Raw genomic sequence first — 27408 nt, 5'->3', positions numbered from 1 at the left:
CATGGTTTGTGGGTCTGAGCCCCGCATCGGGCTCTGCGCTGAAGCTAGCTCAGAGCCTGGAGCCTGCTTCAGATTCTGTGTCTCCCTCTCTCTCTGACCCTCCCCTATTCACAGTCTCTCTCTCTCTCTCAAAAATAAATTTAAAAACATTAAAAATTTTTTAAAAAGAATAAACTTTACAAAATAAATAAAAAATAAAAGAAAACTTGTATAAGTGATAAATTAGAAGGAGGGTTAGAGACTGGTTACAGAAATAACAAAGGCCACTGCAATGGTCCAAGTAGAGATGAGGGCCTGAACCAGGACAGTGGGTAAGGAAAGAGAGCAGAAACTAAAAGGATGAATAGGAGAGGCTTTCAGTTCTAGCTGGTGAGTCACAAGATAGGTAAATGAAAGAAAGGAAGGTTTGAGGATGACTTCAAGATTTCTATTACACTGAGCCACATGAAACTGTCATTTTTTTTTTTTTGTAAGTTAAAGTGCTCAATATCAAGGGTGCTTAGATGGCTCAGTTGGTTAAGTATCAACTCTTGATTTCAGCTCAGGTCATGATGATCTCAATGGTTTGTGTGAGTTTGAGCCCCACATCCACCTTTGCGCTGACAGTACGGAGCCTACTTGAAATTCTCTCTCTCCCCCTCCTCCCTCCCAATAAATAAAAATAAAAGCTTTTTTAAAAAGTGCTTCAAAGTAAGCAGTTTCTTAAAGTTTAAACTTAATAGCTTGAATCATTCGGTGAACACTGAGAAAGGGAATCCAGGGAATAAAAGTAAGTATTTGTGCAGGAGAAGAAGACTAATAATCTTGGTTTTAGATTAGCTGCACTTAAATTGCTTTTAGAACACGTAAGTAGATATTCCGCGGGAAAATCTGCAGTGCAAAATGGAGGTCAGGGCTACAAATGCAGTGCTCAGAAAGGAGTGTGGGTGGGGACGCCTGGGTGGCTCAGTCGGCTAAGCATCCAACCTCAGCTCAGGTCACAATCTCACAGTTCATGGGTTCGAGTCCCGCATTGGGTTCTGTGCTGACAGCTCAGAGCCTGGAGCCTGCTTCGGATTCTGTGTCTCCCTCTCTCTCTGACCTTCCTCCACTCATGCTCTGTTTCTCTGTCTCAATAATAAATAAAAAAACATTAAAAAAAACTTTTTAAAAAGAAAGGAGTGTGGTTGATGAAAGCCATCACCAAGAGGCTGGCTTGAGCACAGGCCATTCCAATTGTACCCTAACACAATGTTTTTCAAACAGGAGCCACCACCCATGGATCACAACATCAATTTGAGTTACAATCTTTAAGATCTTTAAAAATGAGGGGTGCCTGAGTGGCTCAGTCATGCTCTTGATTTTGGCTCAGGTCATGATCTCACAGCTGTAGGTTCAAGCCCTGCATAAGGCTCCATGGTGAGAGTAAGAAGCCTGCTTGGGATCCTCTCTCTCCCTCTCTCTCCTCTCTCTCTCCCTCAAAATAAATAAATAAACATTTAAAAAAAGATCTTTAAAAATGAAATAGAATTTTTTAAAAATCAGAATGTACCACACGCAACAGGGTTAAGTACTATACGCCAGATTGCAATGCAAAAAATTTTCTATCAAAAAACAGAGAAAGGGGGCACCTGGGTGGCTCAGTTAAGTGTCCTCCAACTTCAGCTCAGGTCATGATCTCATGGTGTGAGTTAGAGCCCCGCATCAGGCTCTGTGCTGACAGCTCAGAGCCTAGAGCCAGCTTCAAATTCTTTTTCTCCCTCCCTCCCCCACTCATGCTGTGTCTCTCAAAAATAAACAAACATTAAAAAAAAAAAACCCAGAAAGAATGAGTAAAGGATCAAAAGAATAGAAGGAAGAAGGAAGGAAAGAGGAATTACTCGCACATACATGTCTAAACTGCAGTAGTGCAGAAAAGATGAGCTATGGGAAACCATTTCTACAGCTCAGCAAAACAAAGGAAGAAAAACAGGAGTTATTTTAGCATTCTTTTATCTAAAATCTCAGCCACAGAGAATTTCCCAAGGTGGAAATCTCCCTTCTTCTCACCTCCAGAGAATACTTTGGTGTTCCCACTGTTGAAAGCCAGGCAAAAAATGTTGGAATGGTGCTCTCCTTTCAGCTGTATGGGCTTGACTCTCGAGTGGATAGCTTGTTCCATGTGCCATAGCAGAACCCGACGGTCATCTCCTCCTTGAGAGCGGAATAAGAATCTACAGTTAAAACGGCGGACCCTTCAAGACTGACACTCAGTTTTGTGGGCCTTGAACCCTATCCTTTCCAAAGCTGCATCTCCCCAACTCTGTGAGGTTCTGATGGAGCACATAAACCCAAGACTCTACTGCCTTAACCATCAGTAGATACAGGATCTCTTAGCCACTCACTTTTCCCCAGGAATTAAATCTTGAAAGAAAAGGATAAACACTGATATTGAAACCTGCAAAGCCACCCTATTCCTGAATTTCCGGGGACTCGATTGTTTAAATATTTCTTCGCTTGCTACCTAAAATCCTTCTACTAATGTTCCTGCCAACCTTTTTTGGTCTAACAGAAAATGAGCTGGTTTCTGGTGCTGGCAACCAAGGAACTCTATGACAATACTTCTAGCATACTAGTTTTCAAAGCACTCTCCTTGATGTGACTTCACTGACTATGGGACAGCATACAAATGATAACTAAGGATTTGACTGTCACAGCAGGATCTAGACAGCCTAGCTCCCATGAAGCCCAGTCCAGCGCTTTCCTCAGTATAACACACAATAGTCTGAGTTAAATGAGCAGTATTGTAATCCATGAGCCCACTCGTAGAGAATGAGAGTATGTATGTTCTATGTATTTTTTATTTTTGCAGATGTATTAAAAATGTCTGGAAGGATGAATAATTGTTAAGTGTTAACAATGGTTAACAGTGGTTATTATTTCCAGGGAATAGGATCAAAATGAGAACAGACTGGAGGTTTTTTACTTTTATTTATCTGGTACTGCCTGACTTTTTAAAAAAAGTCTTTATTATTCTCCTAATTAATAAGAATTAAATTACAACAGGGGCAAACATGAGCAGCAAACCACAGCAATCTCTATTCCTCTTCTTCCCCTCCTCCACTCAATACAACAGCCACAAATTATAGCACACCCGTACAAGGGCATACCATGCAGCCCTGGCATCAGTAAATCTATAAGAACTTGGAAAGATGTCCATAGGTCTTTGTTAAGGGGGAAGATAAGGTGTAAAACAGTATGAGTACCAAAATCCATTTTGTGTAAAACAAAGTTTTTAAAAGCTCTAGGACTGCAGGACCCTTGTCAATTTTGTTTAGTGCGGAGTCTCCAGCACCTGAGTGCCCCCAAAGAGTAGAACTTGTATATCTATGTTTGTATCTGCCCATCTATATATCTATAAAGAAATTGTTTATAGTGGAAACCATCTCCAGACTAGAGTTGGGAAACATTATTGCTGGAATAAAATACATATAACATGAAATTTACCATTCTAACAATTTCTAAGCATGCAATTCTGTATACTCGGACTATATACTTGCACATTCTGTATATTCACGCTGCTATGCCACCATCACCACTATCCATCCCCAGAACCTTCACCATCGTCCCAAACTGAAACTCTGTACCCAATAAACAATAACTTTCCCTGCCCCCGGTAACTATCATCTACTTTCTGCCTCTGTGAATTTAACTGTTCTAGCTAATTCATATAAGTAGAACCATACAATAGCTGTCTTTCAGTGTGTGTCTTATTTACTTTGCATAACATCTTCAAAGTTCATCCATACTGTAGCATGTGCCAGAATTCCATTCTGTATTAAGGCTAAATAATATTCTGTTATACACATACATGCACACCACTTTTGTTTATCCATTCATCCACTGATAGACATTTGACTTGTTTTCACTTCTTGGCCACTGTGAATAATGTCACTAAGAATATGGGTGTGGAAATATCTGTTTGAGTCCCTGCTTTTAACTGTTTTGATAAAAAGTTTATACTATTGCAAACCTTTTACATTTTATTTTTCATTTACAGTTTTTATTTAAATTTTTGTTAACATGTATTGTAAAATTGGTTTCAGGTGTAGAATTCAATGATTAATCACTTACATACAACACTCGGTGGTCCTCACCATCAGGGCCCTCTATATGGATCACCCATTTAGCCATCCCCCAGCCTTCTCCCTCCATAAACCAACCCTCAGTTTATTCTCTATAGTTAAGAGTCTCTTACAGTTTTCTTCTCTCTCTTCCCCTCCTTCCCCTATGTTCATCTGTTTTGTTTCTTAAATTCCACATATGAATGAAATCATATGGTATTTGTCTTCTTCTGTCTTATTTCGCCTAGATAATATACTCTAGCTCCATACATGCCATTGCATAGCTGAGTAAATATGTATATATATGTATATATGTATATACATACATATACATACACACACACATTTTTATCCATTCATCAGTCAATGAATTTGGCCTGTTTCCATAATTTGGCTATTGTTGATAATTCTGCTCTAAACTTTGGGGTGCATGTACCGACTTGAATCAGTATTTTTGTATTCTTTGGGTAAATACTAGTAGTGCACTTGCTGGATCATAGGATAGTTCTATTTTTAACTCTTTGAAGACCCTCCATACTGTTTTCCAGAGTAGCTGCACAAGTTTGCATTCCCACCAACAGTGCATGAGAGTTCTTTTTCTCCATACCATCACCAACGCCTGTTGTTTCCTGTGTTGTTAATTTTACCAATTCTGACTGGTGTGAAGGGCTATCTTATCATGGTTTTGATTTGTATTTCTCTGATGACAAGTGATGCTGAGCATCTTTTCATGTGTCTGTTAGCCATTTGGATGTCTTCTTTGGAAAAATATCTGTTCATATCTTCTGCCCATTTCTTAACTAGATTATTTAGTTGTTGGGTGTTGAGTTTGGTATGTTCTTTATATATTTAGGATACTAACCCTTTATCAAATATGTCATTTGCAAATATCTTCTCCCATTCCATAGGTTGTCATTTAGTTTTGTTGACTGGGGAAATTTTATATCTTTTATTTTAATTTTTACTTTATACCTTCCTGTAGTACTTGGCCTTTTGCCAGAAACATATTTCCTTTTATAATAATTTTAAAAATCAATAGATGATGCAGTGGCCAAGTCAAACTTATTCTCCCTCCCCTAAAAAGAAGTTGCCTTTGCTGCTTGAGTTCCTTCTTTCTTTCATTGTTGGTCAAAATCAAATTCTGTGTCCTCCTCCAAAGTGTTTCATCACCTACCAAAATGATCTCTTACATGTGGCCTGGTGTTCTGTGTTTATGATTTGCCTATTTCAACTCTGAATATTCTGGCCTAGGATGGATATCTAAATTCTATATCTTGGAATGGCTGGCTGGCTCAGTCAATGGAGTATGCGACTCTTGATCTCAGGGTTGTGAATTCAAGCTCCACTTTGGGTGTAGAGATTACTTAAAATCTTTTCAAAAAAATTCAAATTTCTTAGAAGTTAAAGTCATAAAAATAAAGGTTTGGGTTTTGGTTTTTTTGTTTTAATGAATAATGACACAAAGGAGTTTTTACCCTATGAATAGATCCATATAGGCAGTGGGCACTTTAGTTCTCCATAGCCTCTACTCTGTTTTTTCCCCAACGCTGAGGCCACAGGTCAGGGATCTATCACAGCTCTTGCTACTGTGTATCCTGTATTACAGAGATATTTCTCTGTGTCCCTGTCTCTATCAAAAGTGGAAACTCAAAAAATAAAGAGGCCCACATGTTTCTTCTACTTACTCATGTTTCTAATCTAATCTCCCTGAGCCTGAGTTTTATCAAATATAAAATGAGGATCTGAACAGCTCTACCCTCGTGGGTTTTATAGATTTATAAAGCCAAATACAAGAGGGTTAAGTAACTTACCAAGGTCGCACAGTAAGTAATGTAGCTGAGCTGAGATTCAAAAACAAGCAGTTAAGACTCTCTAGCCTCCATTCTTAATCACTACTCTAGGCTGCCTGCCTTATAGAACAAAAAATGAACCATAAATGACAAAGCAGTTCATCTAATGCACAATCGAAGGGATTCTCTACCTTGGTAACCTAACTGAAAAATGTGTGGCTTAGAATAAAACAAGGGAGCATAGGAATAAAAACCTAACATTGGTAAACTGAGAGGCCAGGAACATGGACCAGGAAAAGACTCCCTGAATAGAAAGATTCTAGCAATACACAAAACTGACGATGGCTTATACAAAGAATTCCTAGAAATCAGTTTTTAAAACCACTAAGAAAAGAGGCAAACTTACAGGGGAGGAAACCTAAATAGCCAAAAGATGATACAGAGGACCTCAACCTCTATAGTAATCAGGGAAATGCAAATTATAATTTAAATACATTCTTACAAAGTGATACAAGGAAATGTACAAGGATGTACACCTCATCACTGTGTATAACAGCAAAAACCAAAACTGTAAACAACACAAATATCCATCAATATATAAATTAATAAATTCCATTGGAATACAAATACAGATTGAACCTAAACGAAATAGAACACACAGCAGTTAAAATGAACTAGATAAATGTGTCCCAAGATGAATAAATCTTAAAAACCTAATGTCAAGCAATAAAACAAGTTTCAGAAGGATATGTAAAATATAACATTAAGAATATATTTTCAACTATACAAAATCATACCATATATTGTTTGTGGATAAACATGCATATACTAATGGGGATTTCAATTGTATCTGTAAAGTTTTGTTTCCTTAAAAAAAAAAAAAAAGACTATAAGCAAATTTAACAAATTGTCAAGATTTTGTCAAATCCAATTGATATCTACTTTAAAATCTTTTAAATTCCAGTTTACTTAACATATAGTATTATATTAGTTTCAGGTGTACAATATAGCTATTTAACGATTTTATACACTACTCAGTGCTCATTTCTCTACTTTTTTATGCTTTATGATATTATCAAAAGATCATTATATCTCTTTTTTTTAATTTTAAGTAGGCTCCACACCCAAAATGGAGCTTGATGAACTCACAACCCTAAGATCAAGAGTCGCACTCTCTACCAGCTGAGCCAGCCAGGTGCCCCAATATTGCTACATATCTTAGCACTTGGGTGGCTCAGTCAGTTGAGCGTCAGACTTTAGCTCAGGTCATGATCTTGGGGTTCGTGTGTTCAAACCCCATGTTGGGCTCTGTACTGACAGCTTGCTCAGAGCCTGGAGGCTGGATTCTGTGTCTCCTCTCTCTGCCCCTCCCCTACTCACACTCTCTCTCGCTCTGTTCTCTGCCTCTCAAAAATAAATAAATGTTAAAAAAATTTAAGTATAATAATGACATTGTGGTGCTATTAAAAAACAAGAGTGCTGGGGCACCTCGGTGGCTCAGTTGGTTAAGCGTCCGGCTTCAGCTCGGGTCATGATCTCATGGTTCATGGGTTTGAGTCCCACGTCAGGCTCTGTGCTGACAGCAAGCTCAGAGCCTGGAGCCTGTTTCAGATTCTGTGTTTTTCTCTCTCTCTGACCCTCCCCTGCTCACTCTGTCTCTCTCTGTCTCTTAAAAACAAATTAAAAACAGAAAAAAAATTTTTTTAAAAACCAAAAAAACAAGACTGCTTACCAGGGATCCATACCAAGGTAGGTAAAATAGTATGTCTGGAATTTCCTTTAAAATATTACAGAAATGGGGCACCTGGGTGGCTCAGTCGGTTAAGTGTCCAACTTCAGCTCAGGTCATGATCTCATAGTTCATGGGTTCAAGCCCTGCGTCAGGCTTTGTGCTGACAGTTCAGAGCCTGGAGCCTGCTTCAGATTCTGTGTCTCCCTCTCTCTCTGTTCCTCCCCTGCTCACATACTCTCTCTCTCAAATTTTTAATAAAAAAGAGAAAATAATATCTACAACTATGCACTCAAAGACATAATGGTTCTCAGCTAAGGGTTGTCCCCCATCATTCAGACAGCAGTATTAGACATTTATAGAATGATTTACTTTTGCCAAATAAATACTTAGTAGTTTAAAATGCATGGTTATGTGCAGAATGCCTTGGGATCATTTAAAATGATGTGTCCTTAGTACCTACCATGATGATGACAGCCCAAGTCTGTAAGAGACTGGAATCACTGAGGCAGAAATTATGCCTATGGCAAGGCCTGCTTCTACTTTGCCCTCAAGGTTAGTGTTAGAGGATGCAAGGTGCACCTCCCCCCCCCCCCCCCCCCCCGCCAACACACACACACACACACACACACACACACACACACACACCCATTTCCTTAGGCAAGGTATTAAGAGCTCTGTGCAAACACAATACTTTTCAACCGTGTGTTGGCAAAAACCACAGTGTTGCAAACTGAGGCATCACCAGCAATTGCTGAGCTACTCTGAAGCCAGTAAAGGGAGAATACCCCTCCCCCCACCCCACAAAGCAAAGGAGAGTGGTAAAATAAGGATAAATCAGTTCAGAACCTGAAGAAAACGCTACAGTTTTCTCTCTGTAAATCATCTAGTCAATTCAAAAGAGCAGAGATGGGGCACCTGGGTGGCTCAGTTGGTTGAGCGTCCAACTCTAGGTCACGATCTCACAGTTCGTGAGTTCAAGTCCTATGTGGGCTCACAGCTCGCTTTGGGTCCTCTACCCCCTCTCTCTGCCTCTCCCCTGACTTGTACTTTCTCATAAATATATAAACATTGGCCGGGGGAGAAGCAGAGAAGGAGTACATGGTTCCATACAGAGAGACTGTTGGAAACGCAAATAATCCGAGTGAAGAGTTCGATTCTTTAAGCCAGCTCTGTGAGCCTGGCAGTTGAGTCCTTCTGTGAGGTTGGCCCCAGTCACTCTGGGGCTTCTCCGGAGGGAACATAGAGACCTCATAGGAAGGCAAGGACTTTCTGCCTGGCACTAGTACCAGGCAAAGAACAAGCAGAGGGCAGGGCTTCTAGGCCTGGTTTCCTCACAAACGATTGCCTAGCTTCAATCCATCTGAGAACCCCAAAGGAACAGAGCTACTCTGAGGCTGATCACATTGGGTTGATTTAATTCTGCACTAAACTCAGTAACTCATCCCCAAATGTACTATAATCACATTGTGGCAGCAGTTTTGTAGTTATAGAAAACCTATACTTAAAAAGTACTCATTCTCAATGGGTCCTGAGCTATAAGCAGAAACTATATAAGCCCTCACACCATAGTGTAACAAGAATAATTATTTAACATTCTTCTTATTTTATAGCCCAGAAAAGCTAAGGCCACAAGGGAGAGAATTTGCTTTGGGCTTCCTCAAAAGTCAGCCAAGCACAGGATGGAACTGAGAGAGCATTCTGAAACTCAAGATCAATTACTCCTGCAGCACATTGTTTGAAGAGCAAGAGACTAAACCATTTAAAAGTCCATCAATAGAAGTCTGGTTAAAATTACTGTTCAGTAAAATAAACCAAACACAAAAGGACAAATATTGTATGATTCCACTTACATGAGGCATCCAAAGTAGTCACATTCATGGTGACATAAAGTAGATGGCAGTGGCCCGGGGCAAGGGTTGGGGAGGGGGAGGGGACAATGAGGAGTTGTTTAATGAGTACAGTTTCAATTTTGTAAAATGAAAAAGCTCTGGAGGTGGATGTGATGATGCCTATATAACAATGTGAAGTACTTTATGCAACTGAACTGTACATTACAGTTAAAAATGGTTAAAATGGTAAATTTAGTGTTACGTATGTTTTACCACAATAAAAATTTAAAACCCAGCATATTGTTCATGTATGTACCATGTATTATGATGCCAAAAAAAAAAAGTATGAGGCAGTTCTGTCTGTACTGACATAGAATAATCGTTAATATAAAAAAGGTAAGGGTGGTTCAGTCTTAATGGTTAAGCATCCGACTTCAGCTCCGGTCATGATCTCACCACTCATGAGTTTGTGCTGTGTTGACAGCTCAGAGCCTAGCACCTGCTTCTGTGTCTCCCTCTATCTTGGCCCCTCCCCCACTCACACTCCGTCTCTCTCTCTCTCTCTCTCAAAAATAAACATAAAAAAATTTTTTAAAGTATTAGTGACTGTATTAGCTATTCAAAACATCATTTTCTTTAAAAACTAAAGAACAAAACCAGAATGGTTCATCCATATTGTAGCACGTGTCAGAACTGGTCTCATCTCTGACAGGCAGCAAAGGTGGAGCTATAGAAGGGGACATGAAGTACAAACTCTGTACTTGGTAAAGGTGCTGTAAAGGTGCCCGAGCGCACCATCCATGTGTGCCTGGGCAAGTTATTCTACTTCTCTAACCTCAGTTTTATGACTGTTAAATGAAGCAAATACTGACTCTCTCACAGGGTTGTGTGTATTGAGATAATACATATAAAAACACTTACCCAGAGTGTCATAGATTAGGTATATACACCCCTCAAAATGTTCTAGCTTCTTATGCATATCATTCATGAAGGGTTCTGTCCTAATCTTTCCAACTCTTGCTTTAGGTAGCACAAGAGTATGAATGCATGATACATTTTTCCCCCAGATTTTATTTTTAAGCAATCTTTACACCCAATGTGGAGCTCAAACTCACAACCGCAAGATGAAGAGTCGCATGCTCTGCCGAGTGAGCCAGGCGCCCCAATACATTTTAATAAAAGAAAAATATACACAAATTTGTACATGGAGGGGCAGATGCAAAATGGCTAACAGAAATTATTTCTTGGAAATAGCAATTTTACTTAATACCCTTTTATGTTTTGCTGCAGTTGGGTTTTTTTTGTTTCTGTTTGTGGTGTTTTTCGTTGTTTTTTAACTTGCAAAGACTAAAGGAAAATTATCCAGCTTGGCTTTCTTTTCAGCCTATTTATTCCTTCTTTTCAGTATGCATAATGTAATCGCTGCTTTGTGAAGTCAAACCTCTTTGTGTGTGGACTACCCCTTTCCTGAGCTCTAAGAGGCGGAGCAAAGGTACAGAGGCAGAGCCCAGTGCCACGCAGCCCAGCCACCTCAGTGAGTGGGACATAAAGCCTGGTTTGCTATTTTTCCAAAGTTGAAAATAATTAGCATTTGTATAGAAGCTCATTCACACACATCTTTGCTTATGAGGTAAAGATTACATAACTCTTCTTCCAGATGAGAATCAGAGAAACACAATGACTTGCTAATAATCCAAGGAGCTAGGCCTGGAGCCCAAAACCAAGTTGTATCCCTCCTACCAAAGTGCAGAGGCCAGACCACTACTGAGAATTTTGAGTGAGTCTGCCCTACAGCATTCATTATACAGAGGAAAAGCATTTTCCATTTTGTCTCCAATGTTTTTTCCTAGAGGTGCCTAGCATTTTGCTGGCTTTTTTTTTTCCTTAAGCCATCTTAAATGTAGAGTTTTGTGCCATTAAATCCGTTTACATTTTTACATTACTGGGTAACCATCACCACTATCCATCTCCAGAACTTTTTCATCTTACCTAACTGAACTTGGTACCCACTAAATAATAATTCTCTATCCTGCCTCCCTCCTCCCCCTGGCAACCACGATTCTAACTCTAGAGACATCATTTCTGTCTCTATGAATTCGACTATTCTAGGCACCTTATACAAATGGACTCATACAACAGCTGTCCTTTTATGATTGGCTTATTTCATCATGGCTTCAAGGTTCATCCACATTCTGACATGTGTCATAATTTCCTTTTTAAGGCCGAATAATACTCTATTTTATGTATACACCACATAGGGTGGCAGCTTGCTCCCACCCTTTCTTTGGCTGTAGTGAATAATGCTATTATGAAAGGAGTGTACAAATATCTGTTCTATTCCCTGCTTTTAATTCCTTGGGGTTTACACCCATAAATGAAATTCCCGATCATATGTCAATTCCATGTTTATTTTTCCGAGAAGCTACCATATTGTTTTCCACAGTGGCTGTACCATTTTACCTTCCCACTCACAATGCACAACTTTTCTACACCCTCACCAACACCTGTTATTTTGTTTTGTTTTCTCTTATTTTATTTTTAAGTAAGAGCTTTCTTAATGGGTTTGAAATGTTTGCTGGCCTTTTTGACCTTCAAATAATGGACTAATGTGATTCTCAAGTCCTTACTGAATATCTTAAAGCTTGTCAAGCAGTCTGTTACTTTTCTTCATGAACTGGTTTATATTTACCTACTTTGAAGAAAGTCAGTTATCACTCTTCTGCTCACTCACTCCAACCAGACAAAAAGAGTTGCCTGCAATTTATCCTTATTGGGTTGGCATTTTGCTACCTCAAGCATATTTATATATGAATCTCATATATAAATTTGGGATATTGATATTCATACCCTCCTCAAAACACTTACAAAAACATTAAAAGCACGACTCATCATTTACCCACGCCTGCCACTTCTATAATTAGACCTGTTTTAAAGGCAGATGCAGCACAAGGCAGCACAGCATTCAAGACCACATGCATAGGGTTAACTCTCAATATTGCTACCACTGACTAGCTGTGTGCCTCCAGGCAGGTTACTTAACCTCTCTCAACTGTGTCCTCTCATCTGCAAAATTGAGAAACTAACTCTGTTTTACAGTGTTACGTTAGGATTAATGAGCTAGATCTGCGTGGACGGCTTGGCCCATTGCCTGGTACATAGTATGAGCTACGGAAATGTTAGCCCATTATACACTGCTTGAACTCCAATAGCTACCTTTAGCTAAATTTACTCTGGGCCAAGGACTACCCTAAGAGTTTTGCATGTAGTATCTCTTCTAATGCTCTTAACTGCCCTATAAAATAGGTATTATTGCCCTTATTATCCAGATAAAACTACAGAAAAGCTAAATAACCTGAAGTTACACCGCAATCAAGAGTAGGAGCTGGGACCTGAATCCAGGTAATCTGGCTCCAGAGACGGGGCTCCTTACCATGACACAATTCAGCTTCTCACATACAACAGGGGCCAAGCAGCAAAGCACATGAGTAAAACCTGCCAGAGTAAAGGGCAGACTAGAGAATATACAACCCTTTTTAAAGAACAATCGGGGCGCCTGGGTGGCTCAGTCGGGTAAGCGTCTGGCTTCAGCTCAGGTCATGATCTCATGGTTTGTGGGTTCAAGCCCCACATCGGGCTCTGTGCTGACAGCTAGCTCAGAGCCTGGAGCCTGCTTCAGATTCTGTGTCTCCCTCTCTCTCTGACCCTCCCCTGCTCGCGCTGTCTCTCTCTGTCTCTCAAAAATAAATAAAAAACAGAAAACATTTTTTTAAAAGAACATGACACTACTTGGCTCCACCTAGTTATTGCCATAGAGAAACGCAGGCTCAAAGCTGCGCAACCTTCCAATTTTCCAAGAAAAGCCAGCAGAAGGATTTTAATATAATAGACTATGAAAAGCTCTCAGACATGATTTCAGATTCTACACTGCAACTTATCTTTAAGAAGCCTCCACTTTTCAGGACCTGGGTCGCCCAGTCAGTTAGGTGTCCAACTTCAGTTCAGGTCCTGATCTCGCGGTTTGTGAGTTTGAGCTCCATGTTGGGCTCTCTGCTGTCAGTGTAGCGCTTGCTTGGGATTTGGTCTCCCTCTGCTCCCTAGCATACACACGCACTCTCTCTCTCTTGTTCACTCAAAAATGAATAAACTTAAAAAAAAACCCTTCCACTTGTGAAGTTTTGATATAGTCTCAAAGAAAAATATACTGTTCTATGATAAGGCATTAAAATTGTCTCCCCCTTTCTAAATACATATCTGTGTAAGGCTGAATTCTCTTCATATATGTTAGCTAAACCAACATTTCATAGCAGATTAACTGTAAATGCCTTTATAGTGTCTATTACGACATTAAAGACTTTGAAAGATTTTTGAGTCAGAAAGAGAAAATAATGCTACTCTTCTTACTATTTTTTTATTTTGGGAAATAACTATTTTTCACTGAAATATTATTGTTAATATAAGGCTTATTATTTCCATTCTTAAGGAAATGATTTTTTAAACTTTATACCAGTTTTAAATTCTAATATAATAAAAATCTGTAAAAAAAAAATGGCCTATATAAACAAGTTCTTTGAGGTCTTCAATGATTTTTTAAGAATGTAAAGAGGTCTTCAGGCACCTGGGTGGCTCAGTCAGTTAAGCCTCCGACTTCAGCTCAGGTCATGATCTCACAGTTCATGGGTTCGAGCACCACATTGGGCTCTGTGCTGACAGCTGAGCCTAGAGCCTGCTTCAGATTCTGTGTCTCCCTCTCTCTCTCTCTCTCTCTGCCCCTTCCCCTCTCATGCTCTGTCTGTGTATCAAAAATAAATAAAACATTAAAAAAAATAAAGAATGTAAACAGGTCCTAAGATCAAAGAGTCTAAGAATTTTTCATTTAGACAGTGGTTCTCAACCAGAGTAATCCTCTGCCTGGGGCATTTGGCAATGTCTGGAGACATTCTTGGTCGTCATAACTGGGGAGGTACTACTGGCATATACTGGTTAGAGGCCATGGACACTGCTAAACAGCACAACGCACAGGACAGCCCCCCATCCCAAAGAATTACCCGGCCTAAAATGTCAATACTGCTCAGGCTGAAAAACCCTGCTTTTGAATATCCAATGACATACAAAAAATGTTAATATTAAGAAAAAAATTACAGGAGCACCTGGGTGGCTCAGTTAGTTAGTTAAGCCTCTGACTTTGGCTCAGGTCATGATCTCACAGTTCATGAGTTCAAGCCCCTCATCGGGTTCTGTGCTGCCAGCTCAAAGCCTGGAATCTGCTTTGGATTCTGTGTCTCCTTCTCTCTCTGTGCCTCCCCTGCTCATGCTCTGTCTCTCTCAAAAATAAATAAATGTTTAAAAATAAATTTTTTTAAAGATGAAAGAAAAAAGTTACAAAATAGCAGAGATGTCCTAATTCCAATTATATTTTTTAAATATGTACATATGCAGGGGTGCCTAGGTAGTTCAGTCGGTCAAGCAGCCAATTTGAGCTCATGTTATGATCTTGGGGTCTATGAGTTTGAGCCCTGTGTCGGGCTCTGTGCTGGCAGCTCAGAGCCTGGAGTCTGCTTCTGATTCTGTTTCTCCCTCTCTCTCTGTCCCTCCCTTGCTTGCTGTCTCTCTCTCTGTCACCCTCTCAAAGTAATAAACATTAAAATTAAAAAAAATTTTAAATATGTATGCATCAAAAAATGCATATGTCCAATGTGTCAAAAATGGTCATCCTCAATAGGCAGTATACCTCCCTTTTTCAAGTATCTATTTTCTGAATTTTCTATAATTAATACATGATATTTTACAAACCTGTGAATAAGTGGGAAGCCTGCCTAAGTGCTCTATTCTGTTGACTTGCATGATTCAACAGGAAGTTTAATAGTAAAGTACGGGATTAGTGAAATGTCAAAGAATAAAAAGCTCCTCAATTAGCTAGGAGAACACTAAGAACAGATTCTTGGGTCTCAACCAGACCAAGGATTTATTAATTACCAAGGAAGTTATTGAGTATGATGCACTGTGAAGTACTTGCAGACCACAGATCACATCCAGTCTCACTTCTGCCGTACAGAGCCAACCTGGACAAAATGCTCTTCACATAATGTCACACTCCTCATTTACTCTGATTTTTTAGTTTTTAAAAATAAGAACACTGCCTAACTTTTGCAAACCTCCCTGCACGAGCAGCATTAACAACATAATAAAGCTGTCTTTTCTTCTCTTGGGCAATTCTAAAAAGGTTGAACCAGTACAGGTCCAATGCTTTTTAGTCCTTTTAGGAAGGCATACAATATCCACCCACAAGCAGGTATAAATAGAGATATCAATCATGAGACTCAAGGGCTGCTTGAAATTGGTTGCCAAATACGCAAATTTCAGTTACATCTTCCCAGTGTGTCTAAGGCAAAAGCACATGCTTTAGCCATCTATGGCAGCCAGTGATATCCTCAATAAACCATCAAACATGGTTAAGACACCTATTTAAAAGAAAAAAGGAAAGAAAAGAAAAACAATCCTCAAAGGCTCCAATTAGTACTTGCTTTAAGAAGTAACACAAAAGATACAACTAAAATGTAGATACAAGACTTGAATGGAAATTCAGAATGAGAGAAGTTGTTTAACAAGATTTTGACAGGCACCTGAATTTGCAAAAAATTCCTCCTCCTAAGGAATGTTCTTGGAAGGAAATAGACTTTCCAAAGTAAGAAAGTATAGACAGGCTAAGAATTAAAACTGGAGAAGGGTGCCTTGGTGGCTCTGGCTCAGTCAGTTGAGGGTCAGACCTTGGCTCAGACCATGATATCATGGTTCATGAGTTTGAGCCCTACATTGGGCTGGAGGCTGTCAGCAGAGCCCCCTTCAGATCACCTGTGCCCCCCTCTCTGCTTGTGTTCTCTCCCTCAAAAATAAATAAAACATTTTTAAAAAACCAATTAAAACTGGAAACTCAGAGTGACAGTCTCCCACCAACCTAGAAAATCTCTACTGACTCATCTTGAAAATAATGAGCACCTGCCAACTAAATCAAACCAACCGTGTTCAGGACAACGAAACTGCAGATATAATGCAGTGGCAGAAGAAGCCACTTAAAGAGTTTAACACTTCACTTGAGTAAAGTCCTTTATAAATGTAGAGCCTCATGACTTTCCCTACTGAGAGACCAGATCAGAAGGCCCAGATCCAGATTGTAATCCTGACTGTACTACTTACTAGTTATAAACTACTCGGCAAATCACTTTACCTTTTTGCTCTCTGTGTCCCTATATGTAAAATTAAAGGCTTCAATGACTATTAGTCTTTTCCAGAAATAAAATTCTATGATTCTACAGAGACAGTCCATTAGTAGTATAAGAACACAGTGACAATGGTGAAATCTGGACTCTAACCCAGATCTCTTAAACTTCTTTACTGAAGTTATTTCACAACATGAAAGACATTCTAGAGCCAACCCGTTGTATACCTGAGAAACTACAATTCCTGAAAACTTTTCTCAGGGCCTATCTATACAATTGAGGGGACAACTTTTACACCAGATGCATTCTGGTGCTGGACAGATAAAACTAAGCCTGTAACATGATTTAACATCATACCCACTTTTGGAATGAAGTGGACACCTCAGGAGGATAATCTCAACTCAGTGGGGAATCATTCCTCAGAACACCTTTCCTCAAAATCAACTGCAAAAAACAACCCTTTTTAAAAGAGGGCTTTAAAGAATGTACAAGTGAACAGCAGAAAAAGAACTCCAAGAGGAGGTATATAAAAGGAAGGGTAACTTACTAGCCTCTGGACATAGTATTTTCTTTTTTTTATTTTTTTTTAACTTTTTTTTATTATTGAGAGACAGAGAGAGACAAGGCATGAGCATGGGAGGGACAGTGGGAGGGGGAGTCACAGAATCTGAAACGAGCTCCAGGCTCTGAGCTAGCTGTCAGCACAGAGCCCGACGTGGGGCTCGAACTCACAAACCGCAAGATCATGACCTGAGCCAAAGTTGGAGGCTCAACTGACTGAGCCACCCAGGCGCCCAAGACATAGCATTTTCTTAATGGTTTTAGCTGCCCCCCACCCCCATCTAATACAAAGACAAGGAGAGGACAAATGACTAATCAACCACTCTGCCTCTCAGGCTCAACCCAGCACCCTAAAAGTGGCATCTGAAAAACCTGACAGTAGAATAGAGGCTTGAAGGCTTTCTCACAGAGGCATTCAATGGTAACTGGGAAAAGCTAAGAGTGTAGGGCTTTGGTTTTACTTGAGTACCAGACAACTCGGATGATTATGAGTAGGTGGCCATATAACTTATCATTCAAAGTAGAACTTTTTAAGGAATGAAAGGAGTGCTTATAATTGTACTGGGGAAATTGGGATGGTCCCAAGTAAACCAGGATATATGGTCACCCTAGTTATAAAGGACTCCAGCAGACAGCAAGGTAGGCAGGGGACCCACAGAGTCACCTTATCGACCATATAAGGTAATTTTGCCTTGCTCTACCAAGGGGTAGGAACCCAGCAGAGGCAACAGGGAAGATGGGAATCAGTCTTTCCACCAACATCTCTGCTACTAGGATCTGTTATAACCCTGTCAATTTCCTCAGATGCCATTTTCTCATTGATTCCTACATCCCCTGATCCTCCAGAATATAACTTTCATTTTAAAAATTGGCCATAATAAGAAAATAATACTCAGATCACATGGATTTGACCGCCAATGCATACCAACTCTGTATCCTGAGAGGTAGGTGATAGAATCTTGGATATCAATACTGCAAAGTACAATGAATGTGTAAGGTAGCAAGGAAAGTGTGACCCTGAAGGCATGGGAAGAGCCGATAACTAAAGTGACAAACTAGTGTTGTCAAGTCTTTCCCTAAATCCCTGACGTAGGATAACTGATGTGAAAAGCAAGTGGAATCTAACCCTTCTGGTTCACCTAACCCATGAATAACCTTGGAAATGAAATGCCTTCTTCTTCACAGAAGCAGAGTGAAGCTGCTGGTGACATTTAATTTTACTTGCAAGAACACTATAGTTCAAGTTCATTTAGGATTAAACAGGCTTATCATCTGGTCTAGGAGTCGTATCTTCCTTTATGATATTGTATATCTGTGGAAAAGCACTTTCAAATGACTTACTAGTGCTCTGCAGGCAAATAATCCCATATTACACAGTTTAAACCTTCTTCCAAAAAGCACTTTATCATCATTCATCTATTTCCTAATGAGGAGACACCTATTTCTTTTGGCTGAAATCAGGCAAATGTATTCAATCCACACGCTTTCAAGAGACATCAAACTTAAATTACAGGCTCAGTAAAGACACGTAGGTTGTTTGTACTTTTAGTTGGGCTAATGGAGAAGAGGAACCTAATCGGTAACCAGAGTATGCCCACTCCTAATTCTACTTCACTAAAGTAGGTGAGTTTAACACAGTGTGAAGTTACATGGTTTATGTAAGCGAGTGTAGAACACGCAAAGTGTGAGGAAGGAGGAGATTTTAGATGACTGCCAAGACCAAAATCCAGGTGAAGTGATTTCTAGCAAGAAGAGAAATCTGCTTGAGGGGTAAGTATGGTAGCTGTGACCAGAACGATGCTTATTGGCTCAAAGCCCACTAATCCCTCCCCACAGCTAGACCACCCCCTTCATTTACACAGAAAGGGGGGAAAAAGCAGTAAAGTATCCAAGTGATAGCACCCAGAGAAGAGGATGTTGGGGAAAAGTCAGATCCTTTTAAAACGCACATTCTAAGAATTTCAGAGCAGTAAGCATATCCCAGCTTTCCAGCAGACTCAGGCTGGAAATCCAGCTCCACCACAAACTATAGGAGCCTTCATGGTTACTTAACTTCTCTAAGCCCATTTTGTCAGATGTAAAAATAAGGATAATAGCACTAACCCTACCTTAGGAAAGAGTCTTTTAAGTATTAGATGTGGTCATGTATATAAATGTGCCTGACATATGAAACATCCCAAGTAATATTTGATAAATAAATGACATGCTCAAAAATTAGCTATTTATTGTTCAACATTTATCTTTATGAACAGCAATTGTCTCAGCTGAACGCCAGGTGAGGCATCCTATTTAATTTGGTGGACACTGGGGAGTACTGTAGAGTTTTGAGGGATCAACAGTGGATAATGAAGTTAAGTTTTAGGAAGCTTACGTTGGCAGTGGTGACTAATACATATTAAAGCTTTTCTGAAAAGAACAAAAACTTGGGAAGCAGCTACTAGAACCAAAATTTCTACAAAGACCAAGGTAATAGGCCAATGTAATAAAAATCTTTTTCATCCCTAGAATTATATCTCACATCATTTTAACCAGAAATAATGAATTCCAGTATCTATTTTTCCATTAATGCCCTACCTGTTCTCTGCATTACAGAACCCTCCGCAGTCATTTATCAATGTCCCTTTTTGATTCTTTAACACTTAGTTATGATGATTAATACAAAACCTTCAAATGCCTGTGTCTTTTTTAGACTATAGGTAATCCTGGCTATTTTCCAAGTGGCAAATAAGACATATAAAGAGCTTAACAGAGGGCCTGGCACACATTATAAGCTAAATGAATGTTAAAAAATAATAATTCTGTAGTTATTAAGATTAAAGAGGCATACATAGTATCTTCACATTAAATTTTTTTAATGTTTTGATTTATTTTTGAAAGAGTGAGAGAGAGAGAGAGAGAGAGAGAGCACAAGTGGGGGTGGGGGGCTGAGAGAGAAGGAGACACAGAATCCGAAGCAGGCTCCAAGCTCTAGGCTGTCAGCACAGAGCCTGATGTGGGGCTCGAACTCATGAGTTGTGAGATCATGACCTGAGCTGAAACTGGACACTTAACCGACTGAGTCACCCAGGCTCTCCCGTTAAATATTCTTAATGAATAAACATAAGATACCTGTGTGGAACAACTTTACAGCAAAACACAGAAATATAATTTATCATCTAAAAGGAGCAACTAAAGTTGCACATGTGCTCAGAAATTACGAATTTTTCAGCTTTCAATTTTTAGAAGCGATCCAGAAAAGATGAACCAGCATATAAGAAGAAAAGGTAAAGAAAAATATAAAAAGGCAACTTAGAAACAGCACATGCCCAGGAGCAAGGAGCCCTACTTGGCCTGCTGACTGCCACAGCCTCACAAGGCAGTTCTGGGCAAGTCCTGTTTCTACTCCTCCATTTCCTTTTCCATAAAATGAAGATCTTTCCTTCACTGATTCAATGAGGAAGAAAGAAAGTACAAAAAAGACTACCTAATGCAATACTTCCCAAGCTTCAGTCCCTCTTGATCAACTTCTGATTTTTGCATATCCATAACACATTCACCATTTGTTTTCTTTAAGTTGCTTTTTAAAATTTAACCTGACTTTAAGCAATAAATTCATTAAAAATATTTTATACATGCCAGTTAACTTTTCCATATATAAAAGGAAATGTGCTTTTAAAATCTGTAAATATTTATTCAAAGATCACCTGAAATCAGCTTACATACCCACAGGGGCAAATAGTAACCTAACCCTTAGAACTTAAAATCAAAATTTTAAAGAAAACAACTGAATAAAAAAGATGTAATTTTCAATTCTCACAATAAAATAAGGGCTAATCCTAACAGATTAACGTTCAGTTCTTTATCTCCATGAGATAATATTTATAATATGGGGCACCAAAAATTGAAAACAAAATCAATTCCTTCTTAACCTACATAATCTTCATCTGAATTAGGATTTTAGTTCCTTTAACCTTAAAAGGCTTTAATTCTACCCTAGGGTATCTAAATTTAGACTAAAACAATAAGAAAAGCAATTACTTCCTTCTTGAAACCATGAGAAAGAAAAAAGATTAAAATTAAGTGCTGTTTATTAACAGTGGAAGCACTCTTCATCTGGCTCAATGCATGAGAAAATAAATGCACTTCTTAACTTGTAATTCAGAAAGCAGCATCCATCCATGTTTCAAGTTTTACTGGTCAATAAAGTTTCCCTGATCTAAATCATTCCAACTGTCCTTTACAACCAAATCTATCACTCATCAGTGAATGAGCACATAACTTGGGGTCGCCAGGACACATAACTGTGGGCTACTGCTCTTCTTAGGAACGCCTAGTAATCAAAAACACATTGGCATAAGTCAGTGATGATCCTTCGAATAATACAGAAGACAAAGACTACTTTTGGCTGTAATAATAATGTCTAATAAGACTGGTGATCCATCAGTTAGACCTCAGTAGGCTATTTTAAAGCAGAAGTGACAAACCTGGGCATAATTCTAAATCTGCCAATCTTTGATAGATATCAATTAGATGACTAAAGAACAAGTGGGAAAAATAATATGCATCTATAAATATCCATGTTACTTTATCCTTATGACACAAACTCTATAATTTATCATTGCAATGTCCTCCAAGGCTGTCTCTATGCTCCTTCTCGCTTTCTCACTAAAGCTCATAAGCAAGAGGATTATTTGCTATAGTAAGTACTGTAAACCAGAGAAAAATCAAGTATCCATTAAAGTATCATAAAGCAAAGCAGAGGATTTTTTAAAAGAGCCATGCACTGTTACAAACGATAAGCTAATGTTCCTAAAATGCAAGCTTGAAAGCATGGTTTATACCTGATTCATCATTTCTGTTTTCATTGCGTCTGCTTTATAAACAATGCACTCAAAACCTATTTGTTGAACTAATTAATAGACCAAAGAATAAAACATAACTCCTTCACAGCAATGGATTATCAGTAAACAAAAAGCCCGGAAGAAAATCCAAGAATTGATTCCCTATTCACTTTATCAAAATGTATATACTTTGAAAGCTTTTTCAGGCCTATCACTGGCCATATTTCTCCTGATAAATTAACCACTGGACCAACAAATTCATTCCAGTTGAACACCTGAGAAGTTCTAATAAAGTTAGACTTTATTCCACTGGCTAAAGGCAAAACTTCACCTGTAGATAACATGCTCTTAGATGAATTTATTTACAAAAAACTGATTCCAGAAAATTGACATAACTAATGACTGGGAAACAGGAAACGATCATTTAATAATAGGTTCAAATTAACATATAGTTATTATCACCACTATTATTTGATGCCTAAAAATATGCTTTAATGACAATACTGAGGTTAAGCTTATTTACATGGCATTCTTAACAGTGCAGCTCATTGAGATCTTTTTCAGTTTTTCACATTGTACGGTGCTGTGTGCAATAAAAGTTAGATATTGAAGGTGTCAACTCCTAAAAGCTTTTTGTGAGGTTCAAGCTAACCAACAGCAATACGAACAGTTGCAGCAGCATCAAACAGACCAAAAGCATGGGCTAGGCCTTGGTGCTAAGAACTTTACAAGTGTTATTTCATTCAACCCTCACCACAACCCTGTGGGGTATTACTGCCCTTACTGTGTAGCTGAGGAAACAGGGTTAAGTGACTTATCAAAGGTTAGCAAGTAGTTGAGTTGATGTTCATCCCCAGGCAGCCCGATTCCAGAATTCATCCTATTAATCTCTGCCTAACTTATGATAATAAAATCAGAGACCTATGTGAAATGAAATAGGATGAAATAGTTATGTTATAAATATTATGACCAAATAAATATAATTAAATGCCCCCTCCCATTCACAACTCCTACTTAACACTTTGAAACAGTACACTTGCTGATGCTATTTGAAAAGCTTCCGAAGGTGCTTTTCCTACATGTATTTAGTCATAAGCATTAAGAAAGAGATCATAATCTCTTACTGAAACTCAAAACTTTACACTAATGGGCTATTAATCTGCTAGCTCTAAAGGTTCCAATGTCTTAAATATCAATTCAGAGAAAATAATATAAGATGCAACCAAAGACTTAAAAGGTAAACCCAGGATATTCCCTAAATACGTGTTTCGGCATAACTTTCTTGAGTTTGGTAGGATCTCTTATAAACAGCACTTCAACATACACTGTGCCTTCTCATTCCACACCAAAGTCACAACACTATCCTGTCTGTCCCATTTGCACATGCCATTACCAATTGTCTGAGAACAAGTGTCAGCTAACAAGGATACCTCAAGTTTCTAAGTCGGAAATGGAAAGAAAACAAACTCATGTTTTCTCTGAGAGGCCTGGCACTCTGTTCAGCACCGAACCTAAACCTTACGTAACATAATTCTCACAAAAGCCCTTCAGGTAAAGGCTGGCATTCCCACCGCATACACTGGGAAATAGATGCAGAGAGGCTTAGCAACTTGACTAAAAAGGTCACATGTGAATTCACACAGCAGTGATTTCAACCATGCGAATGCTCTACTACACTGCCTTACGGGATATCAGAGTAATGCCCCTCTCTGTTCAACAACAGAGAAAACTACTTATAGGTTAAAGTACTTTAATGTTTTAAAACAGCAAAAACCATCCTCCCTCCTGTGGCTGTCACAGTCATACTTCCCTGCAAACCATCTTTCCTCCTTCCTGATTTTCTCTGGTTGACTCTTAATATCTGCTGGCATCACTGTGCCCTGGAAGAGGGGCTAGCTGTAGGACCAAAATAGCAATGAATGTATCCTTATAGCATTTTATAAGGCCATAGGAGTCATGCAAATATTTTTGCCCTAGATCTAAGTTAATTCTATCGATGGGTATGTGTCAGTTACAAGAAATGTGAGCCTGCCCAAACAATTAGGAAATGAAAACAGTGAGCAAACTATGAATACACTATCATTTTAATCACCACTTTCTAAAGGCTTTAACCAATCCAGACAAGATACAAGAACAACAAAACGCATAAAGGTAATCTCATTACCATCCCAAAGTCTGGCCTCCGACCACATCACTGTAAAACATTAGAGATAGACAGCATTAGCCTGAAAAACCCAAGAGCCTCTCTCCCCCCTCAGGTGTTAACTGAAGGACAATGACAGATAAGGGAAAATGTAAACATGACACTTAAATAGTTTTAAATTGGAGAGGATTAGTGAAGGACTTCCCAGAACAAAATTTAATTAGCTTTAACAAGTTAAGGTGTATTTATGACTCCCAGAGGGGGGCTTCCTTATCTGAAGCAAACAGGAGGAACTTTCTGTTAGCATAAGTTGTACTGATAATGGAAGGTGAATAGCTAAAAAGGTTTTTAGCCAAAACTTTGTTTAGGAAATAAATAAGGAAAGTGAAGTGTATTTGAGCCAAACTGGGGGGGGGGGGGCAGCCTGCTGCAAGGACTAGGAAGGAGGACAAGAGTAGATAAAAAGGAAACAGGAAGGACTGAGTTAGAGGAAGTGTGAGGGGAAGAAGGAGGAGTAAGGAGCAAAGAGGACTGAAACCCAGAAAGTACCGACTGATGGAGATGGGCACTCAGGCCTAGAAAAATAATGAAATAAATGCCTAAAACCAGGTTTGCCATAGCCTGCTATGTGGAAAGGGCCCTCCTTTTCTACATACCAAAATGTAATGAACTGCCCAAGACTAGAGAAAATGGGGTTCATTTAAGACACAGGGGAAGGTCCTGCACAAGGATAACTAACTTCTCGAAAATAGAAGCAACATTTTAGTGTTTCTTAAAAAGTGTTAACTTAAAATGTGTGAATTGATAGACTGTGAATTATATTTTAACAAATCTGTAATTCTGTAAATGGGTTAAGCTGGGCAATGCATGGCTGTACTTAGGACTTAAATTACCATGATGAGCTGGACCTATAAAAGAGTACCCCCCCCAAATTCCCTCACCCAGTAGGGAGTTTTCTTGTGTCTGAGGACATCTCTGTTGGAACACATCATTCTGGAAAGTAGACTAGAATATAAAGAATACGGGGGGGGGGGGGCTGAGAACTCTAGAGATCTTCCCCATTTTTGCCCTTGGAATTTTTGGCAGTGTCGGGGAAGGAAGCTTTTGTTTGGGGGTATGCCTTGAAGTGGAATATCAGGTTTCTTCAGGGGACGATCTAGGGTTAAAATCTACCCAGTCAAAGAGAAAACGATCTGGGGTGGAAAAGTCAAGTCAGTTCTGGAGAAACCCCAGAAGGTATATCGCGGAATGATCACACGAGTCTTATCTCTGCTACCCCTAAATTGGACTGCACGCCCGTGTCACTTCCGACTGTTACTCGCGAAGAAGACGGATGCTTTGCCATGATCCCAGAAGTTTCTGGCCAGCTGCCCACTGACGTAAATTAGAAAAGCATTCGGGGACCGGCCTGGGCGAAGCGACGCGCCACGTCCAGCTCGGGGGCTCCCGCTTCCTCCTTCTCGATGCAGGAAAAGAGACGGAGTAGGGTAGAAGGCGAGCGGGAACGCCAGATCAGCAGTCTTCGCCCGCCTTCGGGGAGTCCCCGCCCCACAGCGGACACCCTCCCCACTCGCCCGCCTAGGGCCCGAGACCCCCGGGGGGAGGGTGGCGGCGACGAGCGCCCCCGCGGGCAGCAGGCGCACCACCCCCGGGGCAGCTGTCGCCGCGGCCCGCCCGGCCCCGGCCTCCCCGGGAGCAATAGGCTATCGATTCAGCTGCCTGTCGCTAGGAGCCCCGGGAGAGCGAGGCCTACACCGCCCGGCCAGAGCCCCGGCCTCGATTTCGCCACTTTCCGCACACCGGAGGGGGAGCCCGGGGGTAGCCGAGCCCAGCTGGGCGGGAGGGAGGAGGTGCGGAGACCACCTGCAACGGCAGCCGCGGACAAACCGGGTGCGGGCGCGGGGCTGCAGCCAACAAGTCTCTCGGGGTCGCCCACCCACCACCCCCAGCCTCACAAGTTGCGCATTCAAGTTCAGGCGGGTGCCCCTCAGCCTCCAGAGCCGTCGGCACTGCCCTCACCGTAAGAAAAACACGACGCGGAAGAGGCTACCGAAGCAAGGGACCTGGGGCCGGGGCCCTCAGGGCGCCGAGGGGGCGCCCCACAGCGACCCGCCCGCCGGCTCCTCTCCTCGCTCCCCCAGCCAGCCCCCGAGTCGCGGCCCGCGACCCCTGGGCGGCCAGCCCTGTCACCGCCCGGCCCCAAGGCCCCTTCTCCCGGACGCCGGCGCCGGGGACTCGAGCTCCCCCTGGCCCCCGGCGCGCCTCGGCTTCCTCCCCCTCCGAATCCCCAAAATGCCCCCCGCACCTTTTAAAGTACACGGAGGAAGAGTTTCCCATCAAACTTTGTCAGGCGGTAGTCTCGCCCCCTCCCCGACCCACACTTTCAGGGCAGTCATCAGGAGAGACCACTTTACACTTGGGATAAAGCGAATTAAGGACCTGTCAACCATTTTAGGTTTTTTTTTTTTTTTAACAGAAGACATCCTCACCCTCCCCTCCCTCCCCCTACAAGGGTTTGAATTTGACACCAAACCTTCCCACCGCAGAAGGGGGGTGGGGGGGAGGGAGGGGGTGGGGACGGAGGGCAGAAGGAGGGTGGCGAGGGAGACCGAAAGGGGAGGTTGTAAGGGGGCCGGGAGGAGCGGGGCGGGGAAGGGGGTTGATTTACCTGAGACCAGCCACTGGCCTCCATTGTTGGAGAATTCAATGGCATTGACACAGCCGAAGTGGCCGAGGAGGTCCTTCTTGTAGAGGTTTCTGCAGCCCCGCAGGCGTCTCCTCTGAAAGTCCTGAGTGAGCAGGGGGTCCCCATGCAAGCCCCGCTGGGACAAGAAGCCCACCACTGACCTCATGCTGCCCCCCAGGCCAGCTCTCCTCTTCATGCTGGAACCGCCGCCGCCGCTCGCGCCGCCGCCCCTCCCTCGGCCTCACGCGCGGCCGCCGCTCTCCCCCCCACCCAACCCTCCCCCCGCGCTGCGATCCGGATGGTTCTTTAACCAGCCATGGCAGACGGAGCGAGGTGTGCAGACACTCGGTGGCGTTCGCGGCTTCCAGAGGGTCCCCTCCCTCCCTTTCCCCCCTAGGCTCCTCCCTCTCCTTCTCCGCCTCCTCCAGCAGCTGATCCTCAGCTGCGGTCGCGCTTCCGCGACGCGCGGCCCTTCCGCCGGCCGCCGGTGCCGGGAGAACGCGGGCGGCGGCTGCCCCTCCCCCGCCGCGGGCTGCTGGCCGGAAGAACGC

At 41.1% G+C, this 27408-nt stretch overlaps 1 protein-coding gene across 2 annotated transcripts in view; it reads right to left on the bottom strand.

Moving 5' to 3' along the window:
- DCAF5 (DDB1 and CUL4 associated factor 5) overlaps positions 1 to 27099 on the bottom strand; it is a 101716-nt gene extending 74617 nt beyond the window's left edge. The window contains exons 1-2 of one of the 2 annotated variants that reach the window (XM_029950454.1): positions 26840 to 27099; positions 2029 to 2172 (exon numbers count right to left, since the gene is read on the bottom strand). In XM_029950454.1, coding sequence (XP_029806314.1) covers positions 2029 to 2172; positions 26840 to 27053 — 358 coding nt within the window. In that variant the 5' untranslated portion in view covers positions 27054 to 27099. The remainder of the gene's footprint in view (positions 1 to 2028; positions 2173 to 26839) is intronic. The other variant, XM_029950455.1, reaches the window with a different exon arrangement.
- Positions 27100 to 27408: the final 309 nt, after the last annotated feature.

The sequence above is a fragment of the Suricata suricatta genome, chromosome 9 (assembly GCF_006229205.1).
Source record: "Suricata suricatta isolate VVHF042 chromosome 9, meerkat_22Aug2017_6uvM2_HiC, whole genome shotgun sequence".
NCBI lineage: Eukaryota > Metazoa > Chordata > Mammalia > Carnivora > Herpestidae > Suricata > Suricata suricatta.
The sequence above is the reverse complement of the archived record's forward strand: the minus strand, read 5'-3'. Positions and strand labels throughout refer to the sequence as shown.